We start from the raw sequence: 27,678 nt of genomic DNA on the forward strand, positions 1-27,678 counted from the left end.
TCCTTACTTTTGCCTTTATCCCCTACTGCCTTACTCAGTGTGGTGTGTAAATTGCTGAAACGTACAGAGTATGTATATAGCTCAGCCCTGGGGCAGGTAGGATTATTTGACTATTAAAATACATTACTTTCTCTCTCTCTTGATGATTAATTTAGAACCAGGATTCATTTAAAACTAGTTGATGGTTTGGTGTATGAAGTAATTGGAGATAAATTAGAAAACAGGTGTCTTCAAAGACAAACAGGATGGAAACAAGTATTTTCCATGTGAAAAAAATTTTGGAAAAAAGACAAGTGAAACATCCAGCGGGACCAGTTCTTGCAGGGTTAACACCTCTTTGCTTTGATACATTTCAGGGAGTTGTCATTCCTTTGTGTAAATTTTGAGATTTGATCAGTTGTTTAAAAACCAAAAGTGAATACCTAGCTTTTACATAAAATAGACAAAGTGACCTCCTAAAGGAGACACATATCAGCTATGTAATATTGTTCGAGGAGATTGACTCATAATAAACAGTGTCATTAAAATATCCTTCGCTAAATGGGCCATACGTGCCCATTCAGGTAAGTCTGTAAAATTATGCAATACAGTCCAGTTGTTGCCTCATTTCCTTGCAAATGAGGTGAATACAAATTGTCAAAATAAAGGTTGATAAAGTTTTGCACTATACTAGTAATAATTTCTGACCTAGTATATTACAGTTTGATCTTTTTCTGTCTCTTGAAACCAAATCTGGAATATCAAGAATAACTTTAATATAAGAAGAGATCACATTTATATAGAACTTTAAACCTTCAAAGCCCTTTTATCTGTTAATCTCTAGTGAATACACAGAAGCCCTGAAGGGTGAGTGGGTGGCATTATTAGTGCATTCTGCAGATGGAGTCAAGGACAACAGTGGTTAAGATTTTGTCAAAGTTCATCAGACTAGTATCAACTGAGTTGATCCTAGGACCCACGCACTTTTTCTTGCACATGCATGAGCAATGACGACTTCACGGTACTTGGGGACGGTAGTCACTGTTGAGTGAGCACGTGTACTGTGTGGCCATCACATTCAAAATGAGCGAGTAGAGCAATGAATCTGCATCAGATTTTGTGTTAAGCATGAACATTCCTCTGCGGAAACTATTTGGATGATTCAGAAGACTTTTGGGGACGATGCAATGAATGTAGCACAAATAAAAGTGTGGCACAAACACTTCAAAGATGGTCAAGAATCTGTTGAAAGTGATCCACATTCTGGGAGGTCTGCAACAAGCAGAACACCTGAGAATGTTGAACGTGGATGGGCTGCAATCAACAAAGATTGGCAACTGACAGTGTGAGAACTAGAAGCTGATCTGGGGATTCCAAAAACTACTGTGTCTGAGATTTTGACGCAGGATCTTGGCATAAACGTGTCGTGGTAAAATTCATCCCATGGCTTCTGCTACCAGAGCCAAAGGAACATTGTGCTGCAGTTGCTAATGACTTGACTCAAATCACTACCAATGAACCAGATTCCCTCAAGAAGGTCAAAACCGGAGGTGAATCGTGTGGAGGTGAATCATGGGTCTAAGGCTATGATCCAGAAATGAAGGCCTAGTTATTGCAATGAAAGTCGCCTGGTTCTTCATGCCTGAAAACGCATGGCAAAGAAGCAGCAAGACCAAGACCCTGTTAACTGTTTTTTGACTGGGCATGTGTTGTTTATCGCAAGTACGCCTCTCCAGGCCAATTAGTAAGAAGTATTACCTCAGTGTTCTTCATTGGTTAAGAGACACAATATAACAAAAATGGTCACAGCTGTGGGCAACTGGTGACTGGCAGCTTTATCACACGACATGCCCACTCGTGCATCACATCGGCCTACAGAGATTTTGGCTAAGCATCAAATCACCTATGTGACTCAGTCCCCCTGCAGCCCAGGTTTGGCACTCTATGACTTCTGGCTTTTCCCAAAACTAAAATCACCTTTGAAAAGGAGGACATTTCAGACCCTTGATGAGATTCAGGAAAATATGATGAAGCAGCTGTAGGCAATTCCAACGAAGGATTTTGCAGAGTGTTTTGAACAGTGGAAGAGGCACTGGGAGAACAGTGTGAGGTCCCAAGGTGCCTACTTTCAAGGGGACTGAGGGCTCATTGTTCTATTTCCAATGTTTCTTGTGTCTTGTATCATCTTCAGTAAGTGTCTCTATTTTTCATAGCACATGGCTGGATACTTTCTGGACAGACCTCCTCTCTACATATTACTTTTTACTCACAGTAAGATTATATTTTATGTTGTCCACCCTATTCAGTTCGATGCCCCATCTGAAACATTTTATGGTACCATATTTGTGCTCAGTGTGTCAGAAATGAACTTAAAAGTACAGAGTGCCCCTGTGGGAGGGCCACAGTACACTAGCTACATCATCCTGGACACCTAAACCCACTGACCTAGGTGATTATTTTGTTCTTAGTCAACAAACATATAAAATCTAAGCAAGCATTCTGTGACTAACACTGAATACCTGACATTGCCCTTCATTTTTTCGTTTGGTAAACACTGGGCACCTCTAATCTAAGAAGGCCTGGAGCAGAAACAAAGAAAACAAGATCTTATCTGAAAACCGTAAAGCTCCTTGTCTAGTAAAACCATGGACTGTGAATGGCTTTTGTTTTCTTTTGGAGCTTATGTTAGAAAGTAGGTCAGGTATCGTATTAATAAACCAGGCTAAGCTTCAGGAATTCATTATTCTCCTCCCTTCACTTAACTGTCTTTGCAACGTTCTTCAAAGTTAGTTGGTTGTACTTGTGTGAAGCAGTTTTTGAGTCCTATTATCTGTTCTATTGATCCAGGTGTCTATTTGTCCACCAATACCACACAGTCTTGGTAATTAAAACTATATGGTATAACAAATCTCGAAATCAGGTAGAGTGATTCCTCCTAATTTATCCTTTCCAAAATTGTTTTAGTTATTCCAGTTCCTTGACTTTCTACATAAATTTTAGATAAATCATGTTTATATCTACAAAAAGTCATGTAATTTTGATAATTTCATTAAATATGTATAGCCATGTGGGAAAAATTATATCTTTAATATGTTGAGTCTTCCAATGCATGAGCACAGTATGTATCTATGTATCTCCATTACTTAGATTTTCTTTGATTTATTCAATTAGTGTTTTGTAGTTTTCTGCACACACGTGCTGTTCATATTTCATAAGATTTACAACTACATATTGTTTGAGGGATTATAAATGGTATTATATTTTAAATTTTGGTTTCTGTGTTGATTGCTGGTGTGTATCAATACAATTAATTTTGTATTTCAATCTTTCTCCTTTGACCTTGTTGACTCATTTATTAGTCATCAGCATTTTGTAATACATTTCTTAGATTTTCAATCTAGACAATCATGTCATCTGAAAATTGAGATAGTTTTAAGTCTTCCTCTCTGATTTACGAGTCTTAAAAATTTGGTAGAATTCTCCAGTTTGACTATTGGAATCTGGAGATTTTTCAGGACTTTTAAAACTTTGAATTCAGTTTCACTAATAGTCATAAACCTATTCGATTATTTTGTATTGTGTGAGCATGTGGAGTTGTGCGTAGTGGTCTTGTATCCTCCTTTTGTTATACACAGGATCTGTATCTCCTGTTTCATTGCTGTTATAGTGTGTCTCTTCTGTATCTCTTCTTTGATATTCATGTTTATTGAAAAATACCAATTATTTAAATAAAATAAATAATATAGCTCTAACTTTTTAATTAATATAATATAAAGAATTTGTCAAAATATGACATAGAGGTTAAGTAATTAAATCATGATATCAAAGAATCATAAGTTGCTGAGATTAATAGGAGTTAGCCCAATTCTGCACATTTTTTCACATTGCCGGTTCTCATGTTTGTAACTGTGATGTCAGTATAAATATTGTTGGATTTTTTAATAGAATCTTATATGAATGGTTTTAGGCCTTTATTATCTAGCCTCCCACTCACTGGATGGTTTCAATTCTCAATTTTTTCCTTAAACATGGGAATTAAATGTTTAAATAAATACTACTGTACTCTGTTATGATTAGACCATCACAATATTGTATTATTTTCCCGTTTCTGCCTACCATACAGGGTAAGAATTACCCATTACAGGGTAAGAATTTTAGTACTTTAGTTTTATTCCGTTAGTTTTGTGTTGATCATGACTGAGAATAAATAGGGAGTTTGTCGAATAAGTAGTAATGGGTAAAGTAGTTTCCGGATAGTAGGAGAGGGCTGCATCATATTCTTCTTCAACTCCTAGTTCTGCTACTTACTGTGTAATACCAAGCAAAGTACTTCAGCTCTGCACTTCAGATTTCCCATCAACCAAAAATATGAATAATAAGTATTATGTAAAGAAGTAGACTTAAAGTAACGCATCTAAAGAGAATGTTCAGGAAGTAGCACACACTTATTTAATACACAATAGCCCTCTTTCTAGTTTCCCATTTTCCTTATTTATTTAAGATTTTTTCAAAGGTCTTTGAAGATTTTATTTATTTATTGTTTAGAGAGAGGGGAAGGAAGGAGAAAGAGAGGGAGAGAGCCATCAATGTGCAGTTGCCTCTCAACTGGGGACCTGGCCTGCAACCCAGGCATGTGCCCTGACTGGGAATTGAACCGGTGACCCTTTGTTTTGCAGGCCAGAACTTAATCCACTGGCCCACATCAGCCAGGGCTACTTTCCCATTTTCCTAATTGTACTTTATTTATAGCATATACTCAATAAATTTATGTTGAATGGATAGACTGGTAAGATCTTAATATTACAAATTTGAGGTAGGATTTTGAAAGGAGTTAGATCATTTTGAAAGAACATGACCTATTTTTTTAATGAAACAGTCATTTAATGCTTGTAAAGATAAATGAGTAATGGAAAAATTACATTTGGGTAGGTAGAAACTTGTTCGACTGATGATGCACCTGTAGACAAAGGTGATCGTTTTCTTCCTGATGACACACACCTGCACGGCCATGGCATTACCTCTTCCATGAAATGCCAGGAATGGACATCTGCACAGAAGACTACTGGCTGTTTTCTCACCTGACAACTGTAGGAAATAATAAAGTATGAGCTTGTAAGTTATTCTCTTTCACCACAGTCATGTGAAGTTCAAAGAACTTATATCTGCTTGTTGTATCTTCCCCAGTGATATGCTAGAATTAAAATTTCCGAGGAAACATATCTTCCAAACTACAGTAGGTATCAAAAGAAAAAATAAGATTTATGATGTAGATATTCATGCAGCAGCATTTGTATGATTTTTGAAATCAATTTTATGTGGGGTTTTTTTTTAGCAGCACCATCATTCTTCATACAAATGTCATTTCTACACACTGGTCTGCATGGTAATCTACTCCTCATGGGCTGCTGAATTTTCCAACCCAAAGGAAACTGCATTAGTTACTTCATTTTGCAATTCTTAACCGAGTCAACAGTTCAGATTCTAAACAAGATGCTGAATTGGGACTCAGTATTATTTTAATGAGATTTACATCCCAGTCCTTTGAAATAACACCTAGGAGAATTTTAGTACCCTGGGATAAGGAAAGCTGTAAGGATTACAGTGTATTTTAGGAGAGAGTAAGTTACCAAAATAAGTTTCAAATGTAATTTTAAAACTGAATTAGCAATTGGATAGAAAATGCCAACTTGCTCATTTGGTGACAGAAATTATAACAGAAAAATTTTCTCTATCCTTAAAAATATTCTAAGTCAGTGTTAGCCTGACTGTTAAATTAAACCATTTTAAAAAGCATATTAGTCCTGATGCTCCTTAAACTTATCCATGTGTAGTTCTTTCAAAAGCTAAAAATAATAATATTAAACCATTCTTCATTGTGGGGCAAGTTCCTTGCTGAGGTATGATTGAGTTGATTTTCATCTTAGTAGTCTTACACACTTTAAAATGGTATAGAAACAATGGTAAAACACATGTATTCTCATATTCTCCACCTTCTTAATTGCAAAGAGAATAGAGATTACTTTGTATATTTAAACATATTTATCTGATCTGAGTGTAAGAATATATCCATAAAAACAAAACAAAACATGGTTTTCATGCCACACACAGTTTGGACATTCTTAAAGAGTCCCACGTAATAGCATAGAGTTAATTGTTCATCCAGGAATTGTTGTGGCTTCAGCTAGGATGTATTTCTGCCTTCCTTTGCCCTGTGTATAGGAGAGCATGTCCCTGAGAATTTTCATGGCAAAATCATTCCTACTCTCATTTAGATAAAATTATTTGAGCAATTGTTCAAATGAGCTTTCTTTAAGAGTGGAATCTTTATCTAAATACAGATCGACATCTTGCAACCTGGGTTCTCCTCAAGTATTTTTAGTTTTTGGACACCATGTCACGTATAGTTATGATTTTACAAATTTCCATTTTCAATTATAATATTCAAACAAAACAATACAGAATTACTGTTATCAATGAGTTCTAAATAGTATAGTTTATTACTTATGGTTAAATTAATCATGCATTGGTTTAATGCTATATCATGCATATTTACTTAAAACAAAAACTATAAAAAAGTAGCCTAAACATAAAATTTTATATCTTCCCTCAATTATACAATGCTTGATTTTATAACAGCTTACATTGTTAGCTTTATAATTTCCTGAACAGGATTATAAAACAATGTCTGTATAGTCTCAGCTATCTAGTTTTGTATACAGGAAGCTTAGAGGTTGCAACTGTGTCCTAAAAAGCAAAAAGCTGAACAGACTGAAAAAATAAACAACTTTCCTGGGATCCAGAAGAGAGGCACAGACACAGGGCAAACTGCTGCCTCCAAGACTGGAGAGACAGGTGGACACAGGGAGTAACATGTTATCAGAGCAGAGACTCAACAGCAGAAACCGCCATAGGAACCAGCACCAGGGGAGGAAAGCCTGCTCTGTCATTATGAGTTGTTGGAGGCTCAGTGTGGACAACTTTGAGAGTTAAAAACCCCAAGGGATTCACTTATAAGAACAACTCCACAATATTGTGATATTTACCTCCAGGAGTTCAACCAGGTTTTATAATAAATATGGGGGAAAAGTCCCCTTGTGCTTCTGGCAGAGCACTCTGTTTTTTTCCAACAAGGCCTGTGGTCAAGGGAAGCTAGTAACAGAAGCCTAAATTAAAGGGGTATTATTGAGGACTAACTGATGGAAGGGAGATACCCAGTGCCAACCCCTGTGGCCATCCTGTTCCTCCTAAGGGGGGAAACCTAAAGAAAGCACTTGTGATGTTCACAGTCCAGAGGCATAGGCCCATTAAAAACTGGGACCTAATCATAAAACTGTGGAATATTTCCTCTCTCCTCACAGTATAAGGGCCTATTTACAGTGGTTCCTTTTACTTAGAATATCATGTCTGGGTATCCAGAAAAAAATTACGAGACATACTAAAAGGCAAAAAAAAATTGAAGAAATAGAACAAACATCAGAATCAGATCTGGCAGGGATATTGTTATTATCAGATGTGGAATTTAAAATAACTGATTAATCTGCTAATGTCTCTAATGGGTAAAACAGATAGCATGCAGAAACAGGTGGACAATGTAAAGTAGAAAGATGGACATCCTAATAAAGAACAAAATAGAAATGCTAGTGATCAAAAGCACTGCAACAAAAATGAAGAATGCCTTTGATGGCCTTATTCATAGCCTGACATAGCCAAGAAAGATATCTGAGCTAGAGGATATAACAATAGAAATCTCCAAAACTGAGAAGCAAAAAGACTGAGAAAAACACGGCAATACCCAAGGACCTTAGGACAAACAGTGTAACACGTGAGTAACGGGAATATCAAAAGAAGAAGAAGAATGGAAGAACTACTGGAAACAATAACGACAGAGAATTTTCCCAAATTAATGTCAAGCACAATACCACAGTTTCAGGAAACTCAGGGAACACGAAGCAGGATAGCGCCTTCTCCCCCTGCCCCCAACAAAAGAAAAAGGAAAGAACTACACCGAGGCATATCATTTTCAAAGTAAAGAAAAAATCAAAGATAGAGTAAAATCCTGAAAACAGTCATTGGAAAAAAGCCCCTGTAGAGAAACAGAGGTAAGAATTACATCTGACTTTTCCTCAGACACTATGCAAGCAAGAACAGAGTGGTTTGAGGTCTTTGAAGTGCTTGGGGGTGGGGGAGAACCCACCAACCTAGAATTCATACCATGAAAATGTTTCCTTCAAAAGCGAAGAAGAGATAAAGACTTTTCCATACAAAAAGGGAATATTTTGCCAGTAGGTCTGCCTTGCAAGAAATATTAAAAGAAGTTTTTTAGAGAGAAGAAAAATGATATAGATTGAAAAATGATACATATCAGATTTATATAAGGAAGGTGAAGAATGAAGAAAGAATAAATGAAGCTAAAATAAAAACTTTAATTTTTCTTACTCTTAATTGATATACCAGCTAACACTATTCAAAATAAAATAACAATGTATTCAATTGTGTATACTTATATATCATATATACACACATATATGTTCATGTATGCTTATATATAAGTAAAATAAATGATAGCAATGATATGGTGATGGTAGGGAGGAATTAAGATTATATTGTTATTATAAGGTTCTCACGCCACCAATGAAGGGATATAATGTTCTTTGGAAGTGAATTTGTATTATTTATAAAGTTATAATGTAAAATTCTAGGGCAATCAGTTAAAAGTTTAAAAAAAGTATAACCAATATGCTACAAAATGAGAGAAAATGGAATAATAAAATATTCAATTAAAACCACAAAAGGCAGAAGAACTATGGAGGACAAAAATAGAAACAAAAAATGAAGGCACCAAATAGAAAATATTAACAAATATGCTAAAAATCAATCCAGCTCTCTGATAATCAGTTTGATCATCAGTGATCTAAATGCATCAATTAAAATTTTCAGAGTGGATCAACAAACAAGACCCAACTATATGCTGTCTACAAGAAACCCACTTTAAATATAAAAACATGCATAAATTAAAAGTAAATCTATGGAGGAATATATACCATGATTACACTAAACAAAAGCAGCAGGAGTAGCTATATTAATTTCATGCAGAGCCAACCTCAAAGAAGGAAAGTTATGAGGGTGTTACCGAACAACAGCAGGGTCAGTTCTCCAAGAACACAGGACAGTCTATAATGTGTGAGTGCCTAACAACAGTATGTCAAGCTATGTGTGACAAAAACTAACAGATTTGCAAAGACAACTGATGAATATAGTCGGAGGTTTCCATACCCCTCTATCAGAAGTAAATAGATCCCTCAGGCAGAAATTCAATTAGCATTAAACTCAATCATCCTTAGTGTCCTGGAGATAAAAGATAAAATTTAAGCAATGTTAACAATAAAATATTTTTTAAATACTAGAGAGAATTGTTATTTAATGCAACTTAGTCATTTCTAATGCTTATTATAATAAATTAATTTATATTATTATACTTTTTACCTTTTCTGTAACATAATTTTCTCAGTTCTAAAATGAGGATGTATTTATAAAATAATTACAATGGTTAATAACTTTTGCCTTAGGCAGCATTTCCCAAGCCAAACTATTTGCAGTATAATAAACTTCCTAAATTCCCTACCAAACCCTAAGAAGGAAAGATAAAGGAGAGAAAAAATTACTGTAAAAAACATGGAAATCTTACCCTTTGGGACAGCATGGATGGACCTGGAGAGCATTATGCTAAGTGAAATAAGGCAGTCAGAGAAAGACAAATATCATATGATTTCACTCATATGTGGAATCTCGTGAACAAAATGAACTAGCAAGCAAAACAGAGACAGACTCATAGGTGGAGGGGAGGCTGACAGCTGTCAGTGGAGGGGGAGGGTTGGATGGGAGGTGGAGAGGTTGAGCAAAAATGAAAAGAGTAAAAAACCCGTGGACACAGACAACAGTGTGATCATTGCTGGAGGGAGGGGGCGGGGTGGGGGAGGGAGGGGAGGGCATAGGTGGAATAAATGGTGATGGATGGTACATGACTTGGGGTGGTGAACACACAGTACAGTGTACAGAGGATGTGTTGTAGAACTGTGCATGTGAAACCTGTATAATTTTGTTAACCGGTGTCACCCCAATAAATTCAATAAAAAGGAAGAAAACAAAAATGGAACTAAAAAGAAAAGTAAATTACATTGACCAAATAGGTGTTTGGAGGAAAAATATGTGTAATGCTAAAACTTTTTCTCACTGATTTTGAGACTGAGGACTGGATTTGTGGAGGAATAAACTTACACAATCCATAGAAACAGCTGTGTGTAGCAAATTAAAACATTCTATTTGAATGTTGCTGTCAGGATGATATTGTAAAGTTCTGAACATTATATGATATGGAAAGATCACTATAATTTTGGGCTGCATGCCTTAAAGTCAGCTAATTTCCTCTTTCTGTCTACCATAAATTGGAAAACATTTTCCAGGTATCTCCGGTGATCTCTGTGAATTTGAATTTGATCTCTGTTCCTGGGAGCAGGAGCAGGATGATGACTTTCACTGGGATCTTAAAACTAGCAGCTTCCTGCCCCTGGCACAGAGCCAGCGGCTGATCACACCTTCAGAAATTCGTCTGGTCATTACATCTTCCTAAAGAGCTTGTTCCTTCAGCAGCCCATGAGAACAGCCAGAATTTCAAGCCCAGACTTAAGTAGAAGGAGCAAAAACTGCAAAGCATGGAAAAAACAAAAATATAGTCGACTTTAATAGCATCAAATATGGAAAATGAAAGGGTCAGGACGAGACCAAAGATGTGTTTGGATTTATTGAACTTCGGATATGTGAGGGAGAGAGAAGGCTGAGAGGGAAGGATTGTTGGAACGGTAGGAAAAATTTATTCTGTGGATATATTCCATAAATATTGGGATTTTGGAAACCATTGGGAAATGTCATAGTTATTATCCAGGGGTAATACAAGAGGGCAAAATAGCAGTTGTTTTCACTTAGCGAGTTTAGTACATACTGGACTCATGGGAATTTCAGCATCAATAAATAAACAATAAGAAATATATATTTAAATATGTCCATAAATTAATATTAGAGATAGTTGGAGCTACAGTAAAATGTTTGAAGATCTTTGTGGGAAAAGAAAAATGAAACTTGCCCCTAAAAAAAAGTGGGATACTTTCTCTAGGCAGAAAAAAAATGGTTTGGTCAGTATCCTGTGGAAATGTGAAGAGAAAGTTTATAAAGTGTTAAAATTATAAGTAAGGTTGTATAGCTGTTAGGGCCAAACAGCCTCACGTAATGACTATGCATTTACAGGGTCCTCCACTTTATTTATTGTTTGCTTGATGGTTTTTATTCCACAAAAATTTGAGTTAGCTATGTAGAAACTAAACGTAGCTTTACATATAACGTATTAAGCCCGCAGAGCTCACTTTACAAGAATCTTGTTCTTGAGGAATTGGTAGGTAAGTACTTAGCCATTAGTCGATATTCACGACGAGAAATGCAGTCTTCATAAGATCCGTGCGCGCACGCATTCTGTGGGGTGTTTCCAAAGTGTGAGCACTAAAAGAAAAGCCAATTATGTCCAGAACGTTGCTAGCTGACCAGAGAATCAGGCCGGGAGACAGACAATGGCATGATTTAATTCTTTTTTGTCTTCAAATTCTAGTATTCTGCTGTACTTTTCTCCAGAATAGAGAGAGTCCTAACCCAGAAAGGAGACCCGTTAAATCGTTGCGCAGGAGCTGCCTCGTCGTACCTGTGCCCATGACAGGTGCTCGCTCTCCTGTTTTATGCTGACCACCTGCACATCCCACCACTCTCAGTCCTAATGCATGTTAAACCTTGAGTTTGTCCTAGGAGTTGTTCTTGTGGAGCTTAAGCTGGTTTCACAGGAAAACTCTGGGACAATAGTCTCATCTCTTTCTTCCCTTTAGGCCCATTGGACAGAGAGGCGTTGTGCCCCCCAGTTTCACAGATGTTTCTTCAAGAACATGACATGCCCAGATCAGGGTTTTAGAGAAATAACTCAAGCAGTCCAGAATGCATGCAACAAATCATACAGAATTATATTAAACTTTGTTTAGTCTGGCAAAAAAATAACTTTCAATCAAATATATTTTGTTTGTTTTTGCTATCTTTCAGATTATTTGATACTTTTCTCAAAAATAAAACCCAAACACACCAGATTTTATATACATTGAGTATCTTAATTTTTATCCTATTTTTTCCATTACTATTTGCCCCCTTTACACCCCTCCCCCTGCAATCACCACATGTTGTCTATGTCCATGAGTATTTTTTCCTTTCTGCGCCAGCCCTTTACCCCCTAATGCCAGTTCCCCCTCCCCCCCGGAGCTGTCAGCCTGCTCTCCTTCTATGACTTTGCCTCTATTTTGCTTGTTTAGTTTGCTCATTAAATTCCATGTATGAGTGAAATCTCATGGTATTTATCTTTCTCTAACTGGCTTGTTTTGTTGAGTATCTTTAAATCACTCTCTCTCTATATATATATATATATATCTGAAATTGGAAATGAATTCTAGTCGTAGAGAACAAATTAAAAATTAAACATGAAATATGTAAAATTCCATTTTGACTTCTAGGCTTCTCTGTTTAGACACTTCCTCTGAAGATGTTCAAAAGATTTTTTTCTTTTCATACTGTGATAACCCAGGTTTTCATCCATCTCTATTCTTCCCTGGTCTCAGAGCTGTAGTCCCTACTGCTTTAAACATCTGTGTGAGAATAATGAAGCATGCCTAGAAGAAATGTCAAAAATTAATGATGGATGGTTTATTTTGTGAATATTTATGATATAGATTTAATACAAAGAAGTAAGGAAAGGTCATGCTGGGAATGATCGGGTCTCACGTATGAAATATGTTTATTAGATAAGCAGAGTGGCCTACCCAGTTTTCATGAATGGTCTGTCACTTGACCTTGTGGAACACCTTCAAGTTGAAAACATCAAATTGGAGGTTTTCTTCCTTTTGAGAAATGGGTGGTAGGAGGAATTCAGACAGAGATTGATGAGGAAAGAGATCAAACCTCTGAGTAACTAGAATTTCCAGTGAAAAGGCCTCTTTAGAATTCAGTACTCAGCAGGCTTTCACTCACTCGGGGTGCCCCTGGTAAGGTGATGCTGTCATCAGGCATTTTCAGTAGAAATGGTGGTGTTTAGATATTTGTTTGTATGGCAGCCTGATGGCACCATCCAGAAAATGGTCTTGAGAGGATAAGGAAGGATTTATGGTGATGTAAAACACTTGTCTCATGTTTCTTGTACAAATTAGAAGCCAAAACAGATCATGTCTGTGTCTGGGTGGGACCCAGAGAGACATGGGCCCATCTGGCTGTTGCCTCTCATGCCAGCTGACACTGCCCGAGAGTCTGGCCCTCGGCCCCTCTTGTTCCGACTCTAATGAATGATGTCACCCTGCACCAGTCCTCCCCGGACAAGGCACCGTGGTCATAAAGCACACTGTTCCCAACATTAATTGGTTAATAAATAGAAGGAATGTGTTCGGATCACAGCATGATATTTGAAGTGTCATCAGCTGGAAAATTTGAACAGAGTCTTTTACAAGACTTACCTATTCTTGATGCTCTTTGAAGTATGCATTGTGTAGACTGTTTAATCACATTCTTTACCCTTTAAACACATCCATTTTTCTTTCTCTAGAGAATGATATCCATTACTGCTAGTGTTTTAATAATGTCTTTTCCTGTTTGAAGAAAACCCCCATATAGTTTTCCTTCATTCACACAAATGACAAGAAAAAGCTTAAAAATCCTTTGAGTTCTAATTGTTCCTAACCTGTACTTTTCTTTCTCTCAGAATTTTTTATTCTCCCCTCCTGTGTAACAGTCATTAAAAATACGGGTAAATTCATCTTTGAAATGTTGAAATATTTATTAATTTTAACTCAGGAAAAACCTCCCAAAGCTGCTATTCTAAAGCATGCTTCTAGCATTGTGAGCAAAATTTGGGTAATTGCTCTTCTGGTGGTTGTGCTATAAATAGTGGAGCCTGGAGGATCTTGTAGAACTAAAAATGTGTTTCCAGTGCAAGAATGTAGTGGTATAAGCAATAGAGTAGTTTACTATTTTGGAGAAAATGATTTAAGTTTCATCAGATTGAAAATGATTGTCTTTAGGCCCTGCTATTTCTTAATCATGAAAAATCTTTTTATATAATGCATCACTTTTTAAATCATATTTTACTCCTTTGATCGTGGATGTTAAGAGTTTATCAAGGAATCCTGCTTTTAGAAAACACAGAAAGTGAACTCTTCTCATTTTTTTCAACTACATTTCTATTTGATCCTTATTGCACTGCCTTCCGTGCATAGCAACGTGAACGTTTAGTCTGGCCTGACTTCACTGGGTGTTAGATACTCGCAGAGCAAGCAGACATAGAGACTTAGTTTTCCTTCTGGAATCTGTTAATAAAGAAGAGGGTAACATGATATCATTAAAAATAAAATGGAATTAATAGTTCTCATGATATATAATATTCTTATTCTTGGTCCCAGGCAATTTTTCATGATCACATCTGAGGAAATGGTGTTGGGCCCTCCCCTCGACCCAGGCATCAGTCTCAAACCAAACAAAGCTCCCAGGTAACCTCACTGGAGAACAAGGCGGCTTCCAGCAGCAGAAAGAACCAGTGCTGTCTGGCAATGAGGACTTCCAACTCAAATTTGAAGGCAGGGTTGACAAAGGACACCGGGTGATATCACGCTGGATGACACCGTGCTCACGAAGAGTTGTATACCGTCCCATCAGTCCATAAAGGACTCCTAGTGGTGCCTCTTCCGACAGGTACATTTTAATTTGTGTGTGTTTGGCGTTTTTGCAGGGTAGAAGGTGGGAAGTAAAAATGGAAATGAAAAGGTATGACATAAGTGATGAGTCATTTAGTGCTTTCATAATGCAAAAAATCTTTGTATTCTAAAATGTTACCTTTCAAGTCTTTTCTTATAAAATTTTGTTCCAAATTTTCCCCTAGTTTCAGTATATTTAGCAGTGCCTAAGTTCTCTGTTTAGTCAGCTTCTTCTTATGCCAATAAAATAAGAGAAGAACCCTTTGTTTGCATCTGATACAGAATTTAATCTTTAATAAATATCAATTCACTCATAAAATAGAAGAATGACGAGGGCAAACTTACTCAATTTTAATTAGACATCACTGTGCTTATGCTCTTTATTCTTTTTAGGCCAATAAACATTACTATTTGAGTGGCAGAGTTTATGAATTTAAATAGTTTAGATAATTGAATATGTCCATATACTCTTTAATAATTTGTTTAAAGAATTATATTAAAAGTCTGAGTTGGTAGATGTTCAGTATAAAACAAACACTGACAGTATGGTAAGAAGTAAAAATAGCAAGCACCATGAATGCATTTAATATACTAAAGGCACGAGATGAAAGTAAATTCAATGTTTATTATTAAAATGACAAAAGCAAATTTTTGTCAGTTGATAATATGACATATATTAATACTTAAACCATGAGGTGATATTTTTATGGTAGCTAAATTATTTCTCTTATACTTAATGAAAACAAAAATGTTTTTAAAAGAATGAATTTCTTTGCTTTGGCTTTTAAGATGGTGGATGAAATGAGGAATATTGCCGTTTCTATTCTTACTTACACATTCATTTCAAAGGGGGCATTTTAAATTGGATATAAGAAAGTTTCTATATAAATATTTTGCAGATGACATCTACTTAAGCAGGTGTTTTGTGTGCTGGGTTTGTAACACTGTGTGGAATGGCATAGAGGAGAACAAAAGAACGTTTCCAGGCTGTGCTGGAGAGTAAGTATACTCATGAGAATGCAATGCAAGGTCACTTCAGATACCTCAGACTAATCTACTTCCTTGAGAAAAACTGTGCTTTCCATTCCATTCCATTATGTGTAGCTGTTTGGATGATGGGTATACTAGCTCTTCTACAGGTCTGGTGTTTTTAATAGTAATTGTTATCATAATAAAAAAAAATAACCTTGTAACATCTAAGTAGTGAGGGAGTAAAGTTGTGTGTTGAGTCACTTCAGACTTTAATGAGCAACTGCTAAGAGGGATGCAAGAGGAAGGAACCAATCTTACTGGGAATATTAAATTCATAAATCTGTGAAATCTTAAAGTTATTTTTTAAAAACTACCAAAAGGAAAGTTAAAAAATATTTAGAAAATATTTATTAATTTTCAAATTAAATATATATTAATAATGCTAAGTTCTTTGTATGTTCTTATGATATTATGATATTTGATGAATAGAAATAAAAGGTTCTCTGTTCTTAAGAATAATTCAGTTTGGTAAGAGGGAACAAAAAAAATACCTCAACTCTAATGTTAGGTAGACTATAAGTACCAGGAAAAATACACAAAATATTATAAGGATGCAGAGAAGATGAAGAAAACATCCAGTTGAGGACATCTAATTTGAGACTTCTTTAGAGGATGCCCAGAAGTTTGGAACCAGTCACACTTGGAGCTCATAGGAAGGAAATATTCCTTCTGTCTGTAAAACAGGGAGTCCAAGTGTGACACTGTGTGATGATGTGGTGGGAAGAGCACCGTGGGCAGGTCCAGGGTGTGAGATCAATCAGAGGTGGCGTCATGCAGACCATGGAGGTGAACTGTGTGGGGGTGGTTTGGCTGAAGCAGGCAACTCATGTAGCTGCATATCTGAGATAAAATATTACCAAGAAAATGAGCTAAGCTGAATATTAGTTTGTTTTAATTTTTTCACAAAATAAACATACACTGAAAGGTCTTTTAAAACAAACAAACAAGGAAGGAAGGAAGGAAGGAAAGAAGGAAGGGAGAAAGGGTGGAAGGGAAGAAGGAAAGCATAAAGAACTAAAAAACATAATACAGTATTTATTAATTTAAAGTATGGTGATTGGTAGGAATGGCTGAAGTATAAAGAGCTCCCTCCCCCCAAAAAAAATCACCAAATGTCTTTATTTATGTTATTTAGAGCATTCTGAAAATGAGGCAGAATAATTTAATTTTTTGTAACAATCTCAGCTGTAATGCCTACATTCAACTGCAGCAGATGAAAATAAAACATATGGAATTAACATTCCTATAAACTAAATGTATATGCATATATATGTCTATGTCTATGTATGTATGCGTTTATACGTGGGGGTATATCCAGAACAAATAAAACACCAAAACTGCTTCCTTTGATCTTCAGGAAAGTCGGTGCCAATATCATGGACGTCTAACAGAAGTGTGACAAGAGCCACAAGTGTAAGCAACATATGTAATTTTACATTTCCTAGTACTTATCTTTTAAAAAGTAAAATTGATTTTAATAATATATTTTCATTAACTCAACATATTAAAATATTATTATTCAATGCCAAAGTAGCATAAGACATTACTAAAATATTTTCCATTCTCATTTTTATATGAAGTCTTTAGATCCGGTGTATATTTTACTTGAAAGCACACTCAATTTGGACCAGCCTTATTTCAACTGGGCAGCAGCCACTGGCGGCTAATAGCCACACGGAGGCAGCGCAGGAGGTGAAGTGAACACTCAGGGCACTTTCAGGCCAGTCGCTGACAATGGGGTTCCATTAGTCAGGGTAAAGTTTGAGGACTCCCGAGAACTGCAGTTGTATTCGTATTTAAACAGAAGCACAGAAGTGTGCCCCTAGGCCAAATGTGGAAGCACAAGTACCACGTCCTCGTTGACGGGAGACTCGTCGCAGACTCCCTTCTTACTGGCTGTGTGCTGCACAACCTCTCTGAGACTGCGTTTCCTCATCCATACAGCAAGTTTCTCAGGTTTGGGGGCTCTCAAAAATAAAAAGAGGCAATGGCCTATGTAATTTGTCCAGTCACATGGCTAGTATATTGTAGGCATTTATGCAATAACATCATCTCATTTTATATCATCCTACATTTTGGAGCACCTTTATCAGTATTCCTCAGGTGTAGCCATCTGAGAATAAGCCTCCGTTATTTGCATTTTTATCAAAACATGTTTCTAACATTTGTTTTGACAGTTTTTTTTTCTTGCAGAGGTCACAAGTATGTAACTATATTACATTATAATCATTCAATCTTACCATTTATTGATAACCTCTCTAATTATTTTTTTATCCTCACCAGATGACATGCTTATTGATTTTAGAGGGAGGGGAAGGCAGGAAGAGAGAGAGAGGGAGAGAAAGATTGATGAGAGAGAGAATCATTGACTGGTTGTCTCTCGCATGCGCCCCGAGTGAGGGTTGAACTCATTTCCCTGAAATACTTGGCAGTAGTTTAAAGGGCTGCTACCTACTGATGAGAATGCTGTCGTAGCAAATCAGTCAGAGTTCTGAGTTAGGGAAATCTGGCTGACTGTACTTGGCTCTATAATTTAGTGAATTCTGTATACAATGTTTGGTGCCAAGTGCATGCATTTGAGGTTCAAAGACATGAACTTGGATCTCAGCACTGCTTACTACCTCTGCAGTCAGTCACCTGATCTCCCCAATTCTTATCTTTCTTAACTGTAAAAATGGGATTATTCTAATTTACTTGTGATTTGAGAAAATAACTGAAATAACATATTTTTTTAAATACTTGGCATATAGTTGGTTTTCAGTTATTTCTCATTTTTCTGCAACTCCTGCTGGGGGAGATTATGAAATTTAAACTATTAGTTTAAATTTATTAAAAGCACTTTGCCTCCTTGCTGGTTTTTCTTTGTCACATTTCATTCCAATGTGTTAGACCCTTGCTGCCCATGTTCCCTTCAAAGGAACTACTATCACAAAAGCCCCAAAATATCTAATTGCTAAATTTTCTGAGTTTATTTCTAATAAGCAAAAAAAGAAAATAAATAGAACTGAAATACACAGAAGTTGATGTCTTGATTGGGTACGGTATAGGTGGGAAGAGGAAAAAAGGTTAACTTTTAAAGATAGAAACATACTTCTCAGAGTATTTTCTTAGGGAACACCTCTTGGTTTTAATACTCACATTCATAGAATGCACGTATCTCTTCTTACTCTTTTTTTGGGGGGGCAGGGAAAGAGCTGGTGGTTATATTGGAAAATGCATATATATCACCCCCAAATCACTAGAATACTGTTTAAACAATCTATTGTGCAGGAAAAAACCTCAGGTTTATTGCAAATACAACTGGTAGACAAAAAAGGTTTGCAGTGTCGTGCAGTGGAGATACACAGGCTGTCGTCGATCATGAACATCGCCGCGGTTAGCAGAAGCATCACAGCAGCAAAGGCACCGTGAGCTATTGCTTCACTGTGCATTTGTCCTGAGTATGGTTCCCCTGTGTCTTCCATATGTAGCCATGATCTTGTTTAATGTGAATGTTAAGCGCCCCCAGAAATTGAGAAAGTGTCAGGGAAAATTGTGAAGAGGGAAGCAATTGTGAAGAGGCAAGCAAAAAAGAGATTAGAATGTAAGGAAATCTAAAAGTCTACAACATGTTGACCAAGAACGTCTGGCTTTGAAGAAGAGGCAGATTAAAAAAATAGTGAAAGAACCCTTAACAGGGTGTCAAACTCATTTTCACAGGGGGCCACATCAGCCTCTGGTTGCCTTCAAAATGTCAAATGTAATTTTAGGACTGTATAAATGTAACTACTCCTTAACAGTTAAGGAGTTGAAGTTACATTCAGCCCTTTAAAGGCAACCACAAGGCTGATGTGGCCTCTCGTGAAAATGAGTTTGACACCCCTGCCCTATAATATGTCATCGAGGGATTCTCTACTGAGTTTGTTTATGTAAACATGTAATGGAAGTCTAAGTAAGACAGCCGGCAAATCAAACTTATACACATCACTGACTTCCAAAGCTTTAACTTTAATGGGTACTTCTTTCTAGGTAACTGCAGGTAATATTTAAATTATTGCTGAGTGCTGTGATGGCAAATAACTTCTAATGGTCACAGATCTTCAATTCTTCCAAATCTAATCAGATCACATAAATGATACAGATGAACTCAGACAATAAGAAATTAACATGAGAAGGTTTATTGAGCAAAGACTTGAAGAAGGCTTGGAAATGAGCCAATGAAATATCAAAACCCATCAAAGCACACAAAAGTGGATCTACCCCTAAGCCTCCCTCAAGTCTTTGCTCAATACACTGTATTAAGGTAATTGTTCATTGTCTGTGTTTACCTCCATTAGGAACTCCAAAACACAAAACATGGTATTTTTAATCTCTTTAACATATGTTTGTGTTTTTCATAAATTTGATCCTCATTGAAACATGTATTTTATAAACAAAGTTAGAAATTACAACATTTTGCATTATCTTTGTTATCAAGCTAAAATTAAACTATTTTTACTGTTTGAGACCCCAAAATATGTTCTGACTAAATAAAAACCAAGAGATGTCATGTGATAAGCTATTTCAAATGGTTGAGTATAAGTGAAACAATACATGTTACATTTCTCTTGGAAAGAAAATGTGATTGTGTGAAACCAAATATATTTCATGTCCCAAGGAACTTAATATGTTGGAAAATTTCAGCTTTATTTAAAATGTCAATTGGCTGTACTCTACTTATATAGTATTGGAGAGATAGACAGTTTAAAATACTTTAATTTTTAACTATATCATTGTTCCAAGACAATGTCTTTCAGTTTAGGATTTTTTCCACATAAGCCACTTCTTTCATTTTAGGGTAAGAATATGGGAAATTGGAATATCTGTGTGCTATTTTATTAAACTTATATTTGAGCTTTCCAATGCACATTGTCTGTTTTAACGAATATATGGATAATCAAAATAAAATTACCTAATCAGAATATCATTTAAAATTCACACAACTACACTCCAGGAAGACAAACAATCCAATTAAAAAATGGGCAGAGGACCTGAACAGACACTTCTCCAAGGAGGACATACAGAGGGCCCAGAGACATATGAAAGGATGCTCAGCATCACTAGCCATCAGAGAGATGCAAATTAAAACCACAGTGAGATACCACTTCACACTAGTCAGATGGCCATCATAAACAAATCAACAAACAACAAGTGCTGGTGAGGATGTGGAGAAAAGGGAACCCTAGTGCACTGTTGGTGGGAATGCAGACTTTTGAGGCCACTGTGGAAAACAGTATGGAATTTCATCAGAAAACTGCCTTTTGACCCAGCAATTCCACTGCTGGGATTATACCCTAAGAATCCTGAAACACCAATTCAAAAGAATCTATGCACCCCAATGTTCATAGCAACACAATTTTCAATAGCCAAGTGTTGGAAGCAGCCTAAGTGCCCACCAGTAAATGAGTGGACTAAAAAACTGTGGTACATTTACACAGTGGAATACTATGCAGCAGAAAGAAAGAAGAGCTCCTACCCTTTGTGACAGCATGGATGGAACTGCAGAGCATTATGCTAAGTTAAGTAAGCCAGTTGGCAAAAGGCAAATACCACATGATCTCACCTATAAGTGGAAACTGATCAACAAAACAAACAAGCAAGCAAAATATAACCAGAGACATGGAAATAAAGAACAAACTGACAGTTACCAGAAGGGCAGAGGTGCGTACCGGGGGAAAGAAGGGGAAGGGTCATCAAGGAACATGTATAAAGGACCCATGGACAAAGCCAAAGTGGGGTAGGTTTGAGGTTTGGAGGTGGGGGTGGGCAGGGGGAAAATGGGGACAACTGTAGTTGAATAACAATAAAAAATAAACTTTCTTTTCTGGGGGAAAAATATTCCAAAATTGAAGATATAAAATTTTGCGACAAAATACATGTTCTCTTTTTGAAATATTTTTATTTCAAAAGATTTTAATGAAGGCAAAAGGCTTAATATTTTAGATTCAGTTTTATTGCTAATTTTTACTTATATCTCTGATCTTCTTCTGAGATTATTTTCTTGCCTTCTGAAATATATGTATAAGAAGTTATTTTAATGAGGATCTTTAATTTCTAATTACCTTCAGTGCTTTAACCTGAATGTAATGTGTGAAAGGTAGTGGCCCTGGATGTACAGGTTTAGCTTAGAAATCATTTTCTGTTAGATATTATTGAGAGACGTTTCCCCACTGTCCCTTGGTTTCTGGTGATTGTCACGGTCAAGAAAGCAGCTCTCGGTCTCATTGCCGTTCCTTTGTATGTACTGTCCTTCCCCTCTGCTTTCTCCCTCTGGCATTCTACTAAATCACATGAATTAGGGTAGGCTTCTCTTTATTTGTCTTGCTCGAGAGTCAGTGAACTTTCTGAATCTGGGGACTGATGTGCTTCATGAATTCTGAAATATTCTAAGCAATTTTAACTTTGAATATCGCCTTTTCTGCATTCAGACTTTTCTCTCCCCATGATCTCTGGTGAGACTTATGTTTGATCTCCTCATCTTAGCCTTTCTTTTCCTTTTTAAAAATGAAGTATAATTTAGATATAGTAGGATGTGCAGATTTTCAGTATGAAATACAGTGAATTTTAATACATGTATACAGCAATATAATCCAAAAACATTAAAATATGGAACATTTTCATCACCCCAGAAATTTTCCATGTTCTCCTTCTCAGTAATTTTGCTTCCTATCCCGTCAATCAGAGGCAACCAATGTCCTGGTGTTTATCAGCATATACTGGATTGGCCTGTCACGAGCTTCCCATGAATGCTGTGTCTGGCTCCTTTTGCTCAGCATAAGATTTTTGAAATTTATCCATATTGTTGAGTGCATCACTATTTTTTCTTATTATCAGTGAATAATATTCTATTTTATGAGCATTTCACAATTTGCTTATTCATTCTGTTGATGAGCAAATTAGTTCTTTCAAATTATTGGATATTGTGAATTACACTGCTATGAAAATTTGTGTACATATCTCTTTATGGAAGTATAGTGTTTTTGTAAATAACTGAGATCACAATTGCTTGATCCTAGGACAGCTGTGTTTCATTTTATAAGATGAACATATATATTGAAACATGATTGTCTCCCAGACCTAGCCAGGTAGCTGGGTTGGTTAGAGCATCATCCTGATATGCCAGGGTTGCAGGTTCAATCCCCAGTCAGGGCACAAACAAGAATCAAACAATGAATGTATAAATAAGTGGAAATTGATACCCACCCTCTTTTCATCTTCTCCCTCTAAAAAATCAATAAATAAAAATCTAAAAAAAGAAAACTAGAAATGATTGTTTCACCCTATCCAGTGTGGCTTGGTTGGTTCGGTGTTGTTCCACAAAGCAAAAGGTTGCAAGTTCAATTCCTGGTCAGGGCATGACTAGATTGTGGGTTTGGCCCCCAGTCAGGGTGTGTGCTAGAGGCAACCGTTTATGTGTCTCTCTCACATCAATGTTTCTTTCCGTCTCTTCCTCCCTTCCTTCCCCTCTCTCTAAAATAAATGAATAAAATATTTTAAACAAAAATAATGGTCTCATTTTATGATCCCACCAGCAATTTATGAGTTTGCCAATTACTACTCATTCTCACTAGTATTCAGTTCATCTGTCTTTTAATCTTAGCAATTCTGGTGCATATAAAATGCTACCTCATTGTGGTTTCAGTTTATATTTCAGATTACTTTTACTTGTGCTTGTTGGATTGGTCATCTGTACATATTTCCCTATAGAGTATCTTTTTAAACATTTAAAAAAATTTTTATCCACTTGTATGTCTAATATTGAGTTATAGATATTTGTTATACACTCAGGATGCATGTTTCAGCCTATGTATGTATTGCAATTTTTCCCCTTAGTGAATGTCCTATTTCCTTAATGATGTCATCTAATAATGAGAAATTCCAGTTTATTAACTTTTTCTATAATGGTTGCAGCTTTCTATGCCTAAGTAATCTTTCCTATCCAAGGTCACGAAGGAACTGTATGTTTTCTCATAAGTTTTAGAGCTTCAGCTTCTATATTTAGGCCTCTAATTCATCATGAAGTTAATATTATGTATGATGTTCCAACATCACTTGTTACAGTGACTTTTGCTTACCTATTGATTGCCTGGATGCTTCTGTCAATAATTAGTTAATCATATAAGTGTATAGATTTAAAACTGGTACTTTTTTCTCTTCCATTAAACTGTTTGTCTAATCTTACTACCTGTCTATGTCACATTCATTTTGATACAAATGTTGGAGTCTACCGGCTTATTGATAGTGATAGCATTACATCTGTCAGTTTGGGGAGGGTTGATATATCAACAATATTGAGTTTTCCTATCAATGGTTATGGCAGATTTTTACAATTATGAAGTATTCTTTCATTTATCTCAGAACTGCTTTGTAGTCTAATTGTATAGTTCTTGTCCATATTTTAAATTTTATTTTCAATTATAGTTTACATTTAGTATTATTTTGTATTAGTTTCAGATGGATAGCATCGTGGTTAGACAATCATATACTTTACAAAGTGGCCCCCGATACTTCAAGGACCCACCTGGCACCGTACGTAGTTATTACAATGTTACTATCTTCCCTGTGTTGTACTTTATGTCCCTGTGACTATTTTGTAACTACCAATTTGTATTTCTAGGTCCCTTCACCTTTTTAACCCAGCCCCCAACCTCCCTCCCCTTCAACAAGCATCAGTCTGCTCTCTGGATGTAGAAGTCTGTTTCTATTATGTTTGTTCATTAATTTTGGTCTTTAGATTTCACATGTAGGGAAATCATACGGTATTTGCCTTTGTCTTACTTATTTCACTAAGAATAATACTCTCTAGGTTCATCCATGCTGTCAAAAATGGTAAGATTTTATTGTTCTTTTTACAGATGAGTAATATTTAATTGTATATATACCACCATTTTTTTATCCACTCACATATTTGTGGGCCCTTGGATCGCTTTCTTGTCCTGGTTATTGTAAATAATGCTGCAATGAACATAAGAATGCATGTATTCTTTTGAATTAGTGTTGGGGTTCCTTCGAGCATGTATAACCAGAAGTAGAATCACTGTGTAAAAGGCAATTCCACTTTTAATTGTTTGAGGAAATTTTAAAACGTTTTCCATAATGGCTGCACCGATTGCATTTCTACCAACAGTGCACGAGGATTCCCTTTACCCACATCCTCAGCAACACTTGTTTGTGGATTTACTGATGATAGCCATTCTGACAGGTGTGAGATGTTATCTCGTGGTTTTAAATAATGTTTCTCTGATGATTAGTGACATTGATAATCATTTCATATGTCTATTGGCCATCTGTATATCATTTTTGGAAGTGCCCTTTACCCATCTTTAATAGCTGTGTGCTTTTTTGATGTTGAATTCTATGAGGTTTTTAATAAATTTTGGAAATTTAACCCCTTATTGAATGTATCATTGGTGAATATGTTCTCCCATTCAGTAGGTTGTCTTTCCACTTTCCTGATGGTTTCATTTGCTGTGCAAAAACATTTTAGTTTGATGTAAATAAATTTATTTTTTTTCTTTTGTTTCCCTTGCCCAAGGTGATAGATCAGAAAAAATATTGCTAAGAAAAATGTCAGATATGCCTGTGTTTTCTTCTAGGAATTTTGTGATTTTGAGCCTTACATTTATGTCTATCAAAGATTTTGAGTTTATTCTTGTATATGGTGTAAGAAGGTGGTTTAGTCTTATTTTTTGCATGTATCTTTCCCAACACCATTTATTGAATAGACGTCTTTACCCATTGTATATTCTTGCCTCCTTTGCCATAGACTAATTGACCATGTAAGTGTGGGGTTTTTTCTGGGCTCAATTCTGTTCCACTGATTACTATAACCTTCTACTAGAGTTTGATGTAAGGCAGCATGATACCTCCAACTTTGTTTTCTTTCTCAGGATCGCTGTGGCTATTTGGGGTCTTTTGTAGTTCCATATAAATTTTTAGAGTATTTGTCTAGTACTGTATAAAACACCATTAGCATTTTGATAAAAATTACATTGAATCTATAGATTGCTTTGAGTAGAATGGACATTTCAATTATATTAATTCTCCTATCCATGAGCATGGTATAAGGTCTATCCAGAAAATATCGAGCCATGTGCTAAGAAAAAGAGAGACGTTTATTGAAGATACAAGAAATATTGTGCATAGGACAGTGACACTGCAGTCATCTTCAAAGAAGGCACCTTGGGACCTCACACAATTCTCCCAGTCACCATTGCCTGCCCTGTCATATTTCCCTGAATCTCATTGTTGGTCTGAAATCTCTTCCCTTTCAAAGGTGATTTTAATTTGGTGAAAAGCCAGAAGTCACAGGGCACCAAATCTGGGCTGTAGTGGGGCTTACGTACCTGGGTGATTTGATGTTTCACCAAAAAACTCTGCAGGAGACACATGAGCAGGCATGTTGTTGTGATAAAGCTGCCAATCGCCAGTTGCCCATAGCTGCGGCCTTCTGAATCATCCCCGAATAATTTTGGTAGAGCAATGTTCAAGCTTAATGCAAAATTTGATTCAGAGTCATTGCTGTACTCTCTCAGTCATTTTGAATGTGATGGCCTCACAGTACACATGCTCACTCAGTGGGGTCTACCGCCCCCACTGACTAGTACAGTGAAGTCACCATTGTTCACACATGTGCATTCCAGCCCAGTCTCCCAGTGGACTGGAATGTCCAGTTACATCAATGTTGCAGCAAACCGTTCTCATTGTATCAACAATGGTTGGACTTTTTCTAGACAGACCTTGTATGCTTCCATTTATCTGTATTTTTTAAAATTTTCTCATCAGTGTCTTATAATTTTCCACCTATAGGACTTTTACCTCCTTGGTTAAATTCATTCCTAGGTATTTTTTTTCCCCATCACCATTTATCCCCCTGTACTCTCTCCCACCTCCCTCTACCGTGCTCCACCCTGCAATCACTACTCTGTTGTCCATGTCCATGAGTTGTTTGTCTTTTTTCTTTTTTTCTTCAATTCCTCCACCTCTCCATCCCCCCTCCCTCACTCCTGAAAGGTCAGCCTGCTCTCTATCTATGAGTCTGTCTCTATTTTGCTTGTTAATCCAGTTTGTACATTAGATTCGAGATATGAGTGAAATCATATGGTATTTGTCTTTCTATGACTGGCTTATTTTACTTAGCATAATACTCTCCAGGTTCATTCATGCTGTCATACAAGGTAATATATTCTCCTTTTTATGACTGAGTAGTATTCCATTGTGTAAATGTATCACAGCTTTTTTATCCATTCATCTACCAACAGACATTTGGGCTGCTTCTAAATCTTGGCTTTTGTAAATAGCCCAGTGATGAACAGAGGGGTACATATATTATTTTGAATTATTGTGTCAGGTTTCTTTGGATAAATTCCCAGAAGGGAAATCACTGGGTATAAGGCAGATCCATTTTTAATTTTTTGAAGTAACTCTATATTGCTTTTCACAGTGGCTGCACCAATCTGCATTCCCACCACCAGTGCGTGAGGGTTCCTTGTTCTCCACATCTTGCCAATGCTTGTTTGTCAATTTATTGATGATGGCCATTGGCAGGTGTGAGGTGATGTCTCATTGTGGTTTTAGTTTGCATTTCTCTAATAATCAGTGATGTTGAGCATCTTTTCATATGTCTATTGGCCATTTGTATGGTCTTTTTGGAGAAGCATCTATTCAGGTTCTTTGCCCATTTTTTTAAATCAGGTTGTTTGTGTTTTTTGGTGTTGAGTATTATTAAGTTCTTTATAAATTTGAATATCAACTCCTTATCAGGTATATCAGCAAATATGTTCTCCTATTCAGTGTCTTTTCATTTTATTGATGGTTTCCTTTGTTGTGCAAAAAC

The 27,678-nt window shown here is 36.3% G+C and overlaps 1 protein-coding gene across 1 annotated transcript in view; it reads left to right on the plus strand.

The window, feature by feature from the left end:
- The window catches only part of MALRD1 (MAM and LDL receptor class A domain containing 1), a 543,248-nt gene that overhangs the window by 193,948 nt on the left and 321,622 nt on the right, over nucleotides 1–27,678 (plus strand). Inside the window, 5 exon segments of the mRNA XM_071221350.1 lie at nucleotides 10,440–10,532; nucleotides 10,535–10,686; nucleotides 14,502–14,538; nucleotides 14,541–14,693; nucleotides 14,696–14,771. Of these exon segments, the coding sequence (XP_071077451.1) occupies nucleotides 10,440–10,532; nucleotides 10,535–10,686; nucleotides 14,502–14,538; nucleotides 14,541–14,693; nucleotides 14,696–14,771 (511 nt within the window).

This window comes from Desmodus rotundus, chromosome 4 (genome assembly GCF_022682495.2).
Source record: "Desmodus rotundus isolate HL8 chromosome 4, HLdesRot8A.1, whole genome shotgun sequence".
Lineage (NCBI taxonomy): Eukaryota > Metazoa > Chordata > Mammalia > Chiroptera > Phyllostomidae > Desmodus > Desmodus rotundus.